General features: G+C 39.2%; 1 protein-coding gene and 1 long non-coding RNA gene across 5 annotated transcripts; one reads left to right on the top strand and one right to left on the bottom strand.

Annotated features, from left to right (window-relative positions):
* Window positions 1-1,270: 1,270 nt before the first annotated feature.
* Window positions 1,271-3,131, bottom strand: LOC132042832 (uncharacterized). Its single transcript, XR_009411593.1, has 2 exons — window positions 3,021-3,131; window positions 1,271-1,548 (listed from the first exon to the last, which is right to left on the bottom strand). It is a non-coding gene; the product is annotated as an uncharacterized LOC132042832 (long non-coding RNA).
* Window positions 3,132-3,526: 395 nt separating this feature from the next.
* Window positions 3,527-8,655, top strand: LOC132042833 (uncharacterized). 4 transcript variants are annotated; one of them, XM_059433347.1, is made up of 7 exons: window positions 3,527-3,908; window positions 4,234-4,308; window positions 5,628-5,831; window positions 5,929-6,021; window positions 6,101-6,202; window positions 6,787-7,372; window positions 8,404-8,655. In XM_059433347.1, exons 3-6 carry the CDS (start codon window positions 5,724-5,726, stop codon window positions 6,913-6,915), a joined length of 432 nt encoding a protein of 143 aa, XP_059289330.1. In that variant the 5' UTR covers window positions 3,527-3,908; window positions 4,234-4,308; window positions 5,628-5,723; the 3' UTR covers window positions 6,916-7,372; window positions 8,404-8,655. The 4 variants fall into 4 exon arrangements, 3 of the variants coding, with proteins under 3 accessions (XP_059289330.1, XP_059289329.1, XP_059289328.1); XR_009411594.1 differs by lacking the exon at window positions 3,527-3,908 and having other exon boundaries at window positions 3,918-4,308; window positions 6,787-7,190; window positions 7,277-7,372; XM_059433346.1 differs by lacking the exon at window positions 3,527-3,908 and adding an exon at window positions 3,919-4,153.
* Window positions 8,656-18,370: the final 9,715 nt, after the last annotated feature.

The following is an 18,370-nucleotide window of genomic DNA, read 5'->3' as shown; positions in this document are numbered from 1 at the left end:
GGTGGGTCTGGGCCCTGTCCCGGCCATAGTATAGTCATTACTCTATTAGAGGCTTGTAGACGCATCCTGTGTATCCTGTATGTCCAGTAGTGTTATTATGGCGGCCTTGCCGACCCTAGTGTATGTTCTTTTTGGTGGTGCTATTTGTAGACGCTCATGGCGGCCTCGTCGGCCTGCGCAGTTTATATATATATATACACACACACACGCGCGCGCTTTTGGGTGTGCTTACCCATCATGCGAGATTGATGTTATGTTCAAATGAGTCAGGATACAGCCTTGTCAGCCTTGGCTGGTATTATCTGTTTACAGGTAGGCCTTGTCGGCCTAAGTTGAGGGTTACCCCTCCAAAGTTACAGTTGCAAAGTGGTGTGCTCAGGCCGAGTTTGGAACTGGGTGCCGATAACGCCTCTCAGAATTTAGGGAGTGACAAAAACAAACCCAAATAATTATAGTGAGGCCAAAAGACATGATAGGAAACCCACAAAGATTTTCTTAAAAGAAAAAAACAAATAAAGACCTAAACGAGGACAACACATATAAACAAGCAAGGGAAGGCCCAAATCAATTATGGGGATAATGATGTTAAGGGAATGGGCCTAACATAAGGGATGGCAGTTTCAGTTCCCATTCAATATCGTGATATACTATAGGTATACAAATCAATATATACTAGGTATATAAGGGGTATGTATATCTAATATACTTGGTGTATATCCCTCATCATAGTATATCAAACAAAAGGAAAAATGAGAGAAGAGAGGATTATCTTGGCCAATAGAGGAACAACCATTTCAGCATATGAAGAAGAACATGAATACCCATATCAAACTTTAGATTCTCATACGTGCACAGAAACTAGAACAGGAAGGATTTTCTTCTATGGTATATTGGTTAGTATTCAAACAAGGACAAAGGGAAAGGGATCATGCTTCATAGGTCATTTGCAGAGTGAGGAGTCATTTCATGAATAAAAAATATTCTTCTTTAGAACATTTAATCAAATGAACTCATATTTTGACAAGGAGTTACAAGGTTTACAATTATGCTTTATGCTACACCTTATAAGGACAGTATCACAAGATCAATCACACTTGTTCTTTCAAATGAATGCAACAGGGCCAATTCTTAGTTGTTCAGAGTCTTAATTCAGCAGTTTAGGGACAATAAGTGTCACGACCCAAATCGCGAGTCATGGTGACACTTACACTATCCCGCCGAGTAGGCGAACCACATTCCCAAAACAAGTTAAATTAGCGGAAAATTTAAATAAGAAGAAGTTATCAAGTCTTAAATGCTTATTGTAACCGTAAAATGTCTCAACATCCCCAAAATCTGGTCAAAGGGTACAAGAGCGTTAAACATAGTCGGGAATACAAGTCTGAAAATGTCCGAAGGCTACATACTGTCCGTCGAATACAAAAACAGAAATAAATAAAGAGGATCCTTTAGGGGCCACGGATGACCAAGTAGCTCACCCTAAGTGACCGAAAGATGTCACCCTCGCGTATTAGCCACGAGGCGTAGAACTAGAGCCTGGATCGTACTCTATACTCAACAAAAGTGCAGCAAGAGTAGTATCAGTACAACACTTGTACTGGTAAGTATCATAGGTCGACAATGATTAGATAACGCATGCAAAGTGGAAACTAACAAGTAGCACATAGAGCAAGTAGGTATGTCACGTATCATATACAAATAAAGTGTCAAGGAATCATGAAATCAACCAAAACACACATGAGTCATCAAATGATCAGTTAGATATATGAATGAATGAATGAGTGCAATGCAATGCAATGATTATATATCGTCCACCTGGAATAGTTCCCATTGGGAGTTCACAACTCAACATATCAGCCATGATAAGCGTTAACAGAACATATGTATGAATGAATGTGCAATCAAATATCATAATGCCAATGGTACATGAGGTAAGTAACTGTAATGACAAATCATTTCCAACAACTATCCTTTCCTCATAATCTTACCATTACGAAGATGCATGACAATCCGAATCAAGAATTTACACGTAGATATCAAATATGGCTAACATAGCCCACATAACACAACCACTTTGTCAAATACAACACATCGGCGACAAGCCCACATAATCAGAAATCATACCAACCTAATTGGATATCACATCCACTTCATGCCCGAAGGCCTATCATGCTATCCCCATTACATTTCTATATCTACATACGATTCTCTAATCAAAGTCTAACTAAAGTAAGCCGTAACCTACCCAATGCCGAGCGGGTGCCACGAACGATCAAACCAATGCCTTCGCTTTGCGTAGAGCCTTTGAACGATTAAAATCTATCAAATATGTTATCTACGTTAGAATACGAATCTAAGGACACCCATAATGCACCCCGAAAAGTGACCTCAGGCCCACAAGGGCAAAACGGGAATTTTACTTTTAAAAAATCATTTTACCCATAACCTATGGGTCCTATATTCCGAAAATTAGTCAGTTTCATACACAAATGGATTCTCAAATCTAAACTCCCATTTCTTAAGACTGGGGCTCAAAACTTTTAATTACCCCAAAATCTTAACTTAGGATTAAAATCTAGCTTTCCATATCTTAGATACCATGTATTTGAAGGTGTACATATAATCCAATTCACCTAATTTAAATACATAAACTAATAAGTCAAAGTTGAAATTACACCATGATAAACATTATAGAATTTCAAAACTAGAACAAAATACGGTAGCAGTGCTTCCAATTCTTGAAAGAAACGTGCAGGGATTATGCATTAATCCAACACCCATTAAGTTATAGTTTTCCCAAAGATTAGCCCACAATCATTTATTCATCATTAGTAATGACTGATCCACTAACTTGTCTCCTAATCCTATACGTCGAACTCTAACAAAAAGTGAAAAAAGAAAAGAAAAAAGAACCCTTAGGACTTCAATACATTTCCACCAAATACTACTTTAACAGTAAATGTCAAATATTTCCTAGAAATTAATGAATCGGAGAATTAGATGTTTAGTCAAGTTCTTACATGAATCAATTGTCATCCGCCCTTCGGAAATGCGCAGTTCAATATTCTCCTAGGAATTGCTAAAGTTATGATCCCAAAATGTCAAACCCTACTAATTTTACTTCATTCTTGTATATGGGCTATGTAACATAGGGCATTGAATGAATTATGGGTTTGGCCCATTAACCTCCAACTATAATAATTGTCCAAATAACCTTTTTGCACAACCAATATGTATAAGGTAAAAATTGGCCCCACTAATCAATTACATTTTTCACTAATTTATACCTTATATATGTGCAAATAAAATTCCTACTAATAAAATATTCACACATTAAATAAGTATATTCCAAAAATTACCCATCAATTATATAATCGTGCCACCTATCCCCACAAGTCAAGAGTATCATTTCCAAGCTACGGGAAGGGTATTTGGGGAAAAGACTCTGAAAGGCCAAAACGACCAAATGAGTCGTTACATCAAATACCAATCAATCAATCGTTCGTCCTCGAACGAAAAGAAAGAAGGTGGGAGGTAATAGCTGAACTGCCAAACAACTGAGGGTATCTACTCCGCATATCATCCTCGGTCTCCCAATTGGCCTCTTCTACCAGACAGTGCTTCCATTGCACCTTCACTGAAGTGATATCTTTGGACCTCAACTTTCTCACTTTCCTATCCAAGATTGCTACGGGCTCTTCCTCGAAGGACAGATTCTGATCAAATAATATGGAATCCCACTGAATGCTATAAGACCCGTCTGAATGGTACTTCTTCAACATGAAAACATGGAATATTGAATGAACACCTACCAAACCTGGCGGCAAAGCCAACTCATAAGCCACCTTGCCAACACAACGAAGAATCTCAAAAGGGCCAATATACCTCGGGCCCAACTTGCCCTTCAGGTGTCTTTGGTTGCTAGGTGTTTGATTTGTAGGCTCCATCTTTTTTTTCTTATAAGAAAAGAAGATGGAGATTCTCTTAACATTTAAATAGGAATTTGCACTTTCTCTTCTCAATTCTTTTTCCCAATTGAGCTATTTTCTTAGTATCTCTCTCCCTCTCACCCTTCGTACATAAGTAAATATTATGAAAAAGAAATATTACACCTACGGCTTCCAGAATTTACACATACAGAGATGTATTGGAAGTTAAGGATTTTTATTATTGATGATGATTTTTGTTGTCTCTGTCTCAATCTTCTCGCTCTCGATCTTCTCTTTCATGTAGGTTTTAAGACTGTTTCAGGAATCATTTATCTTGTTCAATTTTTGGTCTTTCTCATAAAAGTAATCTGATTAACAGGTACCCAAAACTTGACTTAAGTTGATTTGTGACTTGTGATGTTCATCTATGCGATTTTTGATTTGTAAAATTGAGTTTATCTGTTTTTGCTAAATTGTTTCTATGATCTTTGACCTCTGGAAATTGATTGAATAGGTTCCTCTATTTCTCCCTCTGCTTTATTGTGTTTTGCCTACTGTTTTATCTTTGTTCTCCCTCTGTTTATGTTTAATTTGTGTTTCTAGGTGTTGGCGCACCTTGAATTTTCTTAGGAATAAAAAAAGATATTTTGAATGATCAGGTACTTATTTTTATAATATTGAATTAGATATCGCGTTATCCTTAATTTTTTTCCAAGACTGCTCGTGATTGACGCCCTGGAACTTTTGGAGATAGTGAAGTTTCAGGGGTGTCCATTGTTGTTCTTAACTTAAATGATTTCTCTGTTTGAAAAGCTAGTGCAGGGATTAGTTTCAGGAAGAGAATGGGCCTAGAACATTTGGCAATATATGTATTGTGATAATATATATAACGTCGAGTGATACCTCCTTAGTATTGCGAACTCTCGAGGTGAACTCTAGTGAGGTTAGTAAATTGTTGCCAGCCCTTGTATAGTACAAGGAATAAACATGAACGAAAAGATCTTGTCCTGTTGTTGAGCGTTAAATTTGGGACCAGCTTAAAATGATAACCAATATTTGTGATGAAGGATGGTTGAATTTGATGGTTTCACACTTAAATTCTGAACTGTTTGTATACCCAGAGTTGGCTTGCATTGTATTACAACAATTGATTGACAAGGAATGTAGTTTTCATTTTTAAAATAGATTTTTTGTATTAGTCTTGCACACTGAATATGGTAGTTTTCGTTGTTTATCATGTCTTGTTTCTAAGTAGCCTTATGTTTAATAACACACTTTCTTAAAGTGATGTGATGTCCGCTGATCTGTACTAATGCTATCATGTCGGCTTTATCTCGAATCAGTCTGAAATTGGATGACTCTAGTTCCTTATTCTTGAAATTGGATGATTCTAGTTCCTTATCCTTGAAGTAGAATCAGTCTGAAATTGGATGACTCTCTCTCTCTCTCTCTCTCTCTCTCTCTCTCTCTCTCTCTCTCTGTATATATATATATATATATATATATAGTCAAACTCTGGATTTTTCTTCTTCTATGGTTCCTCAAAGCTGATATATAGAGCCAATTTTAGCGCGAGACAATTGGTTCATGCAGTTTCATTTAAGGTTGTTGATAATCTTCATATAATTTATTTCTTTTTGGTTCACATCTCCGTTTTACATGATATCATCTTACAAACATTTGCTTTTGTTTTTTTAGAAGAAGTTTTCTATCCCAGCATGTGGAGAAGAGTTTGTCATAAAGTCAATAGGAAAGAAATGGAGAGACTACAAATGTGATTTAAAAAATGTTTATATGACAAAATCAAAAACCAAAGATGTGTTGTTAAAGAATAAACCGAGTCGTATACCAAGGGATCAGTGGACTGGTCTGGTCTCCTCTTGGGTTTCAGAAAAAGATAAGGTATCATCAATTTTAGAAGTCTTGAAAACACATACGGCCAAGCAAAAGATATTTTTATGTATAAACTATAAGATGTCTTTTTATGGTTCAATGACAGCGACGCAGCCAAACAAACAGAAACAATAGGGCCAAGCAAAAGATGCCACACACAGGTGGATCGAAAAGTATTGCCACCTTGATGGATGAGAAGGTATTCTTTTATAGATTAAAACATATAATATTTTAGAATTATTTTTGTCGTGCTTATTTGACATTATTTAATGTATCAGGCTAAAAATGGTATTGAGCCTACACGAGCGCAAGTTTTTATATTAACTCATAAACCACGTAAAGATGGCAGACCACTGGATGAGGAGTCTGCGAAGACAATTGTAAGATTTTCTTCTCTCTCTCTCTCTCTTTTTAATTTTTTTTAAAAAAAATAAAGTAGGGTAAAATTCACTAATAAAGTAGCAACAAGGATTCACGTGTATTAAGTTGTAGTACCAACACACCTGAACATTGTGTTAAATAGGAAATTTCTTGTCATTGCTACATGTTCAGATAGGAGAATATAATCTACTTTATCTTCCACTAAAACAATAGTATTCAACTGTTGTAACAATTGATAGAGCTCCTCTATTTCCGAGTCATTTAATCTTCTCCTAGAATTGATCAGCCATCAGAATTTAAATAGAATTCAGCTTGAATTTGAATGGGTTGACTCTCAGTTATCAAGTAATTAGAGATAGAAACTCTCAGCTACACTTGAATTCATTATTATTTGCGTTATCAAGTAATAAGAAATAGAAACGCTCAGCTATCACTTCTCCAGTCAAATGCATCTATTTTCCACTTGAATTCACTTTAGGAGTTCTATAAAGCATCACTAATCTTATTTTCTGATTACGTCTTCGATCAATTTTTTACATATTTTCGTTATTATTTACTTATGTTTGGTTTCTTAACTGATCAGGACATGATCAATGAAAAGTTGAGTAATAGTGAAGGATCGAACGAGCAACCTCCTCGCTCTGTTGCTCGGGAAGGAGATGTGTATTCACAAGTGTTAGGAAATGAAAAACTGGTTATGTTCGTGCCTTAGGACTTGGTCCAACTCCTTCTGTACTATGGGGTAGTAGATCTTCTTTTGGAAATATTGTTGAAGAGGATTCGTCTAATGAGGTTGTAAAAAGGTTAGAACAAGAGGTAACAAAGTTAAAGGATATAAATGGAAAACAAAATGAAGAACTGAGTTTGGTGAAACAAAATCAAGAGAAGTTGCTATCTGAATTAGGATGGGTGAGAAAAGCCATGAGCAGAAATGGTCCTAATGAGTTATCTATACATCAGAATATCAATGGAATTTCAGATGACCAAGTAAGTCAATTTTAAACATTGGGAGTCATTTATTGAAATTTAAATCTTACAGAAATAATGTTATCTAATGTGTTAATGTTTTTTAGTTCCCGATGCCAACAGTGGCCATGAGCGAGTACAACAATCACCACATATGTTGTTTAGAGAACATAATGTTGCTAAAATAATTCCATCTTCTCACGGTATTGTTCTTTTATTTGAATATTTTATCATAGTACTTCTGTCCAGTTATAAATCGTTGTCCTCCTTAATGACATATCCTCGGAGATGCCAATAGTAAAGGATATATCCTTTTTTTTTGTCAAAATTAATCACCTAGATTGGGTGTGAGTAGCCTCAATCTCTATTTTCCAGATTATTTAGGAGTCTCAGCACTAGATTACAAGTCAGTCGGTTAACTTGGAAGCCTCAAGCAGCCATGTAGTAAGATGAGACAGCAACAACACTAATAATTAGCCCCTAAATAAAGTAATTTATGTTATACATCATATACATACACACACACGTGGGCGCACATGTATTACCAATCTCGTGTAACTTACTGCAAATGATCGTGTTATGTGCACTGAAGTGTCATGTAACTCTTAGGTCTAGTTTACATCAAGTACGACAATGAAGGTATATTGATTGGCTATACAAGTCTTTCGAAAAATAGAGCTACACAACTGCCTTTCTTCCAATATGGCTTTTATATCATAAATGATTATAAGTATAGTCTATGTGCCTGGTGTTGAATAAACAACAAATAGTTGTGTTTAGAATTGTAGTGTAATGCAAGCTGGAGTTGTATTAGTTGGTGATGTTTGTCAAATGACAAAATATTGTAGGGATTCCTACAATACCATGATGATACTATTGGATCCGGAAAATTAGTTAACTTAATAATGTGTAGATATATTAATTATAGCAACTCCAGTTATCACCAGATGCATAATATTGAATTTTTTTCATCAAAAAATGTTGTGTAGAGAAGCTGTTAACTAATATTATATTAGAGATGTAAGATGCTGGGATGTACTTTCAAAATAAGATTTATTTTGTAAACAGGTTGAAAATTTGATAGTCTTATTTATTGGGGAAGTTCTTGCAAAATTTATAAGAATTTGAAGAGTTAGTAAAATTTCGAGTAAGACAAACTTCACAATATATTAGATGTATGTACTTTTTTACATTAGATTTCATCTTTTCATATTCTCTCATTCTATTATTTCAGGTTATATAGTATGATGTTTGAATAGCACGTGGAGGATTCAATATTATGCAGAGTTGTGAAACTGTTGGAGGGTGCATTTAGAAATTTGTTGCTGGAAGTATTGGACAGGAATAGTTACAAGGACATTAAATATTTAGTTTAGACACATAATATTATTTTTTAATTCGCTGATTACATTAGTATTATGAATTAGTACTTGCTTTTGTTTATCTTGAGTTAGTGAAATATATTATATTTTTATAAATTATAATAGTGTGTTTTTATTAACATTTACCATTGTAATTGTCAATACACATTTTGAAATTGGTTTAGCAACCATTACAATTATTGCTACACAATAGTCGTTAAAGCATGTAACTTTTAGCTGCAATTTACTTGGATTTAGAGGCAATAAAAATAGACGTTAAAAGGGTTAATTGAGCCGAGTTTATATATAAAAAGGCAAGACAAGTCGTCTCAAAACAATAGTCGCATGTATATATATATATATATATATACACGTTTCACGACACACTAAAAGGTTGTCTCATCTTTGAAAATGAGTTTACATACTTTCAACAAGATAACATCGTATATAAGCGGCAAGGCTATCATAATATGTGGGGAATCGTCCAACTAGCATGATAAGAACTTATATAAAAAGGCGAAGCCGTCTCATATATATATATACATATATATATATATATATATATATATATATATATATATATCTACGCAAGCCGACAAGGCTGCCACTACACAACATCCCAAAACATATATATATACGCAAGCAACAAGGCTGCCACTACGAATGGGAACGCCCCAAAACATAAGTCATACTGACACAACTGAACAATAACCACACACAACCCACACATATGTCTACAGACCTCTAAGAGTGACAACAGTAACATATGACGGGACAGGGCCCCGCCGTACCCCTGGATAAACACATATATACATACAAAAGGATACGTACCAAAAATCTAGGCTCGGGACAAGGGAGCACTCCAAGATAGCGAGAATAGATATCCTAGGCGGCGGATCACCAAAACGAGCGTACGTACCTGCGGGCATGAAACGCACCCCCCGAAGAAAGGGGTCGGTATGCGGAATATGTGCGAGTATATAAAGCATGAAATACGATAAACGGGATCATAACGAAATAAGAAGTACGGAAAACAAGTACAATAACGAGGAATACCAAAATGCTTGCTTTTGAAACACAAATCATGCATGTCAATATCATATATCATATCCGGCCCATTATGGGACTCGGTGAACATGGTCGCCACCCGTCATTGGCGCCATAACGTGTCCGGCCCTACTCCGGGACTCGGTGGCATAAAATCATCCGTATCACGGCATAACTCCGTATCACGACTCGCACATCATATCATCATCATCATATCATATATATATATATATATATATATATATATATATATATATATATATATATATACGATACGGCATACGTGAGGTGACTCGGTGAAAGATGTAATAACGGTATGCACGAGCGAGTAGTGAGTAACCATATGCATATAAATCATCTTTTGAGACTCGATAGATAAGTAGACTAATCAACGCTCGAGTATCGGGATGATAGTCATATTAAGTTATCTCTGAATATCATTACGAACTATATCAAAATAAAGCCTCGGGGATCATAGACATGTATCAAATTAATACGAGACATGCTTATAAAAGTTATGGTCATTAGTCATTATAGAATCCTTTCAAGAATAGGAACTTTTATGCATCATTTACTATCCGATCATATAGAAACTCGAGGCGATAGCTCGACTATTTTAAGAATTCTAATATCAAGAAGTGAATAAGAATCATAAACATGCTCGGAACTTATGAATAGAATTACCCCAAAGCTCATATCACTTATCTTACTTACATCTAGGACATGCCAAAAGAAAGAAGGGATAGGCTTTACATACCTTTAGCGTTTACTCGCAACACAACACGTATACGCTGCCCAATAGTACCTCAACCTATATTAAGACGTCAAGAACTACGGTTAAGCTACGAGGGAATTCGAAACGTATTCTAACGTTAGTAACTCCTTTCTAAATAATTGATAATTAGACGACGTTTCCGTTATATTCAATACCAACCACATACAACCAAGCCAACATCAACAATCATACATTCAAGTACCAACCCGAGACTATTCAAACAAGACTCGAGAACACTCCGGACAACCCGTACAACACTCCAAAACAGCCCAACCAACACACAATACAACATATAATCTTCCAAGTTCAACAAGAACAACAACAACACATTCTTTTCTTTCAAATTCATGAACTATACCAACAACCACACGTTAACAACATCATTTACATAAATGCAAGAAACTATATTAACATCATATTAACTTCTACAACAGCCCACAAACAATTACAACTCCAACTTGAACCATTAAACCCTTCATTCTCATCATAAAATCCATAACAACAACAACCAAAATACCAAGTAAAATCAATTCTCCATTTCTACACAAAAGCCCCTACACGGCTTCAACACCAACACACAATTCCATGAATTTCATTCATTTCTACACATTACAACACGTTCAAAACCACCCTTAATACATGCAAAAGAAAGATTAAACCTTACCTTTAACACTTGACTTCTCAACTTGGCTAGAATTTGTGCCTTGAATTAATACTTGTTCTTGCTCCCTAGGATCAATTCCACGTTATTATACACCTTCCAAAGAGTTGAAATACTTGAAGAAAATTATTTTTTGATCAACAGCTTCAAAGCTCAATCTCGGCCGGCCATGGCGAGAGCTCTCTCTCTCTCTCTAGTTTTCTTAAGTTTGTGAAGATGAGAAATGACTTTACTTGTCATCAATTTACTATTTATATCATGCCTATATGTTGGACACATGTCCCACTCATGGCTTGAGCCAATCAAATTTGGCCAAGCCATGGGTGGGGCCCACAGCGGCCACTAATGGCTTAATTAATGAAATAATTAAACTTTAATCCCACTTAATAATCTAATCATGGTTAATTAATCCCTAATCTCCATTAATATTTCTATACCAAATAAAATTTATAAGCAACTTGTGCATTAAAACAAAATCGGAGGTTAAAAGTCTCTACCTCGGATCCCAAAATAGTCTTGTCCTTAACTTGTCGCGATTAGCTTAAAATATCCCAATGTACAAAAATACGGGATATAACATCCTTCCCCCCTTTAGAACATTCGTCCTCGAATGTTATACTAGTCTCACCAGGTCTTATAGGGACTTCGGGGGAGTCTCTTTTATTGTTATAACATATAGCTTTATTTACCAATCAATATAATCAACGAGGAGTTTAGATTACCTGTAGGCATAGGAAACAAGTGAGGATATTTCTTCTTCATCTCCTCTTCAGCTTCCCAAGTCATCTCCTCCCTGTTATTGTTTCGCCACAATACTTTAACGGAAGCCACGTCTTTAGTACGCAATCTTCTCACTTGACGATCCAGTATAGCTATAGGGTTCTCCTCGTACGATAACTCCTCTGTCACTTGGATATCATCCACGGGGAATATCCTAGAAGGGTCACCAATGCATTTGCGAAGCATAGACACATGAAACTTTGGGTGTATTGCTTCCAGATCAGATGGTAGGTCTAATTCATAGGCAACCTTGCCTACCTTACGGACAATCTGATAAGGCCCAATATATCTCGGGCTGAGCTTCCCCTTCTTGCCGAATCTCATTACACCCTTCATGGGTGACACCTTCAAGAATACCCAATCGCCAATTTGGAACTCTAAGTGTCGACGTCGATTATCTGCATATGACTTCTGTCGACTCTACGAAGTACATAATAACCTTTCCCGAATGAGTTTCACCTTATCAATAGCTTGTTGAATCATATCTGGGCCGATTAACTTAGTCTCCCCAACATCAAACCAGCCAATAGGTGACCTGCACTTTCTGCCATACAGAGCCTCATACGGTGCCATCTGGATGCTAGAATGGTAGCTATTATTATAGGCAAACTCAATAAGTGGCAGATGATCATCCCAGGCTGCCTGCGAAGTCAATAACACGGCCCGCAACATATCTCCTAGCGTCGAATAGTACGCTCGGCACATCCGTCGGTCGAGGGTGGAATGTTGTGCTAAGACTCACTGTGTCCCCAATCCTTCTGGAATGATCTCCGAAGTTAGGCACATGCGAGCACCTCTGTCGGATATAATAGATGTGGGAACTCCGTGAAGTCTTACTATCTCCTTAATATATAACTTTGCATAGTCCTCAGCTGAATAAGTAGTCTTTATTTGGAAGAAAATGGGCTGATTTTGTCAGCCTATCTACGATAACCCATATGGAATCATACTTTCGTGGAGTGCGAGGTAAACCTGTAATGAAGTCCATATTAATTGCTTCCCACTTCCAAGTCGGAATCTCCATCTCCTGTAATAATCCACCAGGCTTCTGATGCTCGATCTTAACCTGTTGGCAATTTGGGCACTGAGCAACAAACTCTGCTATGTCCTTTTCATGCCATCCCACCAGTACAAACATCTGAGGTCATGATACATTTTTGTTGACCCCGGATGAATAGAATAACGGGCATAATGTGCCTCTCCCATAACTTGTCGCCGTAGCCCTGCAATCTCAGGTACACATAATCTGCCCCTATGTAGTAGTACTCCGTCAGGTGTAATCTCGAATGGGGTCTTCTCCTTTTCAAGGGTTGTATCTCTATACCGTGCCGAACGGGGTCCTCGTGCGGCGTCGCTTTACCTCTTCCATAATAGAGGATTCAGCAACTCCTCGGACAAAAACCCCACTATCTCCGAGAATCAGCCAAACGGACTCCAAGACTAGCTAGCTGATAAATCTCACGGACTATTTCCTTCCTTTACGGTTGCACGTCCGTCAAGCTGCCCATAGACTTACGGCTAAGTGCATCTGCTACAACATTTGCTTTCCCTGGATGGTATAGAATATCGACATCATAATCCTTCAGCAACTCTAGCCACCTTCTCTGTCGCAAATTCAGCTCTTTCTGCTTAAAGATATACTGGAGGCTTTTGTGATCCGTATAAATATCAACATGCACGCCATATAGATAATGCCTCCATATCTTCAAAGCGTGAATCACCGCTGCTAATTCCAGATCATGAGTAGGATAATTTCTTTCGTGTTTTCAGAGCTGCCGGAGGCATAGGCTATAACTACTGCCATCTTTGCATTAATACACAACCTAGCCCAACACGGAAGCATCACAATAAATGACATAACCATACGGTCCCTCGGGAAGAGTTAAAGCTGGAGGCTGTAGTCAACTTATCTTTCGACAAGCTGGAAGCTTCGTTCACAAGCATCGGTCCATTGGAACTTAGGCGCATTTACGAGTTAGCCTCGTTAAAGGCGCGAAATCGAAGCAAACTTCTCCACAAATCTTCTGTAATATCCTGCTAACCCCGGAAAACTACGTACCTCGGTAGGTGTCGTAGGTCTAGGCCAAGTCTTTACGGCCTCAATCTTACGTATCCACCGAATGCCATCGGCTCGATAATATGCCCCAAGAATGCTACGAAGTCAACCGAAATTCACATTTAGAGAACTTAGCATATAATTTCTGGTGTTGGAGCACTCCCAGTACCGTTCTCAGATGATCTGCACGCTCCTCCTCTGATCGTGAATAGACCAGAATATCATCAATAAATACAATCACGAACATATCTAGGAACGGCTTGAATACTCGGTTCATCGGATCCATAAACAACTGTTTGGAGCATTGGTCGGCCCAAAAGACATCACCCTAAACTCATAGTGCCGTATCGGGTCTGAATGCGATCTTTGGAATATCTGCCTCTCTAACCCGCACCTGGTGATAGCCTGACCGCAGGTCTATCTTCGAGAAACACTTAGCACCCTGCAACTGGTCAAATAAATCATCAATTCTGGGGAGGGGATATCTATTCTTTATGGTCACCTTGTTCAGCTGCCTATAATCAATACACATCCGCAGCGACCCATCTTTCTTTCTCACGAACAATGCTTGGTGCTCCCCGAGGTGATGTCTTGGGCCTAATGAAGCCCTTTCTAACAAATCCCTCGGTTTTCCTTCAATTCTTTCGATTCTGCGGGTGCCATTACGCAAGGAGGAATAGATATGGGGTGAGTATACGGCAACACATCTATAGTGAACTCTATCTCCCGCTCGGGAGGAAGACACGGAAGTTCATCGGAAATACATACGGAAATTCATTGACTACGGGACGGCGAAGAGTCGGTGCCTCTACTTTCAAGTCATGCACACGAACCAGATGATAAATATAACCCTTTCTAACCATCTTCCTTGCCTTGAGGTATGAAATAAACTTACCCCTCGGCGATGCCGTATTCCCTAACCATTCTATAGTTGGCTCCCACAGAAAGCGAAACCGAACTATCTTGTTTCTACAATCAACGTTAGCATAACAAGAAGCTAACCAATCCATACCCATAATAACATCAAACTCGGTCATATCTAACTCTATCAAATCTGCCAAGGTATGACGACTATATATATTCACCGAACACTTTTTATATACCTGCTTTGCTATAACAGAATCTCCTACCGGTGTAGCTACCTCAAATGGTTCAATCGACTCAGGTTTTATTCCGATTCTACTAGCAACAAAGGGAGATATATATGATAAGGTGGAGCCTGGATCTATCAATGCATATACGTCCGAGAGAAAATCGATAATATACCTGTAACCACATTTGGTGACGCCTCCTGATCTTGTCTACTAGCCAAAGCATATATGCGGTTCGAAGGACCGCTAGAACTGGAAGCTCCGCCACGGCCTCTACCACGGCCTGCTGGTGTCGGCATACCCTGCCCCATAGGGCGCATAGCTACAAAAGAAGATGAACCGACAACCGACCCGGTGGTGAGGCTGCCACCACCTGGACTACCCCCAACGGACACTCCTCATAATATGGCCTTGACGGCCACAAGAAAAACAAGCACCCGTAGCACGATAACACTCCCCGAATGATGCCTCCCACGTCGAGAACACCGAGGCAAGGGTGGCCTCGGCCCGGCTCGGAACCTCTGTTCACTGCGAACCCGAAGCCACGGAGCTGCGACCGGCTCACTGAATACCTGTGCTATCAAATCTCCTACCCGGTGAACTATGGGGGGTGCACTCCGTCTTTGGGCGAGAAGGATATCTACTATCTTGTGTGCTGAGGCTGCCCCGCCTCGAAACTCACCGGATAGCCGCCGATCTAGCCCTCTCTATGCTTGGCCTCTATCATAATCTCTGTCGGACGGACGCCCCTACGTCGATCCTCTACCCCTGTGCATATGCACATGCCGAGCAATTTCCATACCTGGCTGAAAAGCCATTATCATACAGCTATCAACCAAGTAACGATCTAGCCCCCTCACATAATGATGCACCCTATCAGCCATATCAGCTACAATAGTAGGCGCGTGTCTAGCCAACGAATCAAATTCAAGACTATAATCTCGAACACTCTGCCATTACGCCTCGAATGCAAGAATCTATCAACTACGGCTCGTCTCGTCTCTGCGGAGGTAGAAAATGGCCCGAAAAGGCCTCCACGAACTCGTCCCATGCTGGCGGAGGAGCATCCTCGCCCCTAGACAACTCCCAGGACTCATGCCAATTAACGGCTACATCACGCAACAGATATGAAGCCAGCTCGACAGACTCAGTCTCAGAAGCTCTAATCATCCTCAATGTACGCGCATCTGCCGAATAAACTCCTGCGGATCCTCCGCGGGCTTTGACCTGTAGAACTCTGGGGATTACAAGTCAAGAAATCACGGGCCCTCAAACTATCATGTCTGTCCGCATAGTCACCTCCTAATCCGTGCTGCGAGCCTGCCCTGCCACTAATCTGGTCAGCAACTGGACTACATCTCTCATAGCCCTATCCTCCGCCCCTGGGCGAGGAGGCGGAGGCTCGGAATGCTTGGAACCTCGGGAGGCTGGCGGTGGAGCCCGCCCCACGATGCGTGCTGCTTTGCCCTGTGCTCCTACGGTAGTGGCGGTGTGCGAGCTCGGCCCGGCGGAGCACAACCTCGAGGCATAAGGCGGGCATGGGCCCTAGTAACTCTCGGGTCGGCTGGTCTCTCCGGCCTTGCGACTTGCCCTTACGGGCGGTGTCGCTTTCTTTGGAGGCATCGGCGTAAACATAATAATCCGTTAGGGAGGAATTATCTGATAATACGGCTCTATCGCACGATCTAGAGTAAGAAGGAAAGATAACATCCTAAATGTCTGTAGCTTCTGTTTATAGATGTGGTGCACAACACACCGATAAACAAGACTCTACTAGACACGGTCTAGACACTCCGAGGATGAACCGCTGCGATACCACTTTTGTCACGACCCAACCCGTAGGCCGTGACTAGTGCCGAGCGGACACTCGTATACACACATTAACTATAATCGGCCACAACTAGCATGATAAGGAACTTATATATAAAAGGCAAGACGTCGTCTCAAAAGCATCGCATATATATATATATATCATATATAATATATATCTGAGGAGTTACAACTTTCAACGGCTATCATAATATCGTACATACGAGCCGGCAAGGCTATCATAACATGTGGGAACGCCCATATATATATATATATATATATATATATATATATATATATATATATATATATCCCAAAACATATATATACGCAAGCCGACAAGGCTGCCACTACGAATGGGAACGCCCCAAAACATAAGTCATACAGACAGAACTGAACGGTAACTATATACAACCCACACATATGTCTACAGACCTCTAAGAGTAACAACAGTAACATATGACGGGACAGGGCCCCGCCGTACCCCTGGATAAACATATACATATATAACAAAGGATGCGTATACCAAAAATATAGGCTCGGGAACAAGGAGCACTCCAAGATAGCGAATAGATATCCTAAGGCGGCGGATCACCAAAACGAGCGTACGCACTGCGGGCATGAAACGCGGCCCCCCGAAGAAAGGGGGTCGGTGCGAAATATGTGCGAGTATATAAAGCATGAAATACAGTAAACAGGATTATAACCGAAATAAGAAGTACAGAAAACAAGTACAATAACCAGAATACCAAAATGCTTGCTTTTGAAACACAAATCATGCATGTCAATATCATATATCATATCCGGCCCATTATATGGACTCGGTGAACATGGTCGCCACCCCGTCTTTGGCGCCATAACACAGCATACTCCAGAACACGATCATAACTGGGTATCACGGCATAACTCATCGTATCACGATCATAGCTCCGTATCATCGACGCATATATATATATACCGTATACGATATATCACCATATATATATACTATATATATATATATGCGGTGGAGGTGTGCACGATACATACCCGTGAGGGACTCGGTGAAAGATGTAATAACGGTATGCACGAGCGAGTAGTGAGTAACCATATGCATATAAATCATCTTTTGAGACTCAATAGATAAGTAGACTAATCAACGCTCGAGTATCAGGATGATAGCCATATTAAGTTCTCTCTAAATGTCATTAAGAACTATATTAAGGAAAGTCTCAGGGATCATAGACATGTATCAAATCAATACGAGACATCTTATGAAAGTTAAGGACATTATTCATTATAGAATCCTTTAAGAATAGGAACTTTTATGCATCGTTTACTGTCCAATCATATAAAAGACTCGAGGGCAGTAGCTCGGCTATTCTAAGAATTCTAATATCAAGAAGTGAATAAGAATCATAAAACATGCTCGGAACTTATGAATAGAGTTACCCCAAAGCTCATATCGTATCATACTTACATCTAGGACATGCCAAAAGAAAGAAGGGATAGGCTTTACATACCTTTAGCGTTTACTCGCAACACAACACGTATACGCTGCCCAATAGTACTCAACCTATATTAGGACGTCAAGAACTACGGTTAAGCTACGAAGAGATTCAAAACGTATCCTAACGTTAAT

This window comes from Lycium ferocissimum, unplaced genomic scaffold, assembly GCF_029784015.1.
Source record: "Lycium ferocissimum isolate CSIRO_LF1 unplaced genomic scaffold, AGI_CSIRO_Lferr_CH_V1 ctg18215, whole genome shotgun sequence".
NCBI lineage: Eukaryota > Viridiplantae > Streptophyta > Magnoliopsida > Solanales > Solanaceae > Lycium > Lycium ferocissimum.
This window is presented reverse-complemented; position numbering and strand designations above follow the sequence as displayed.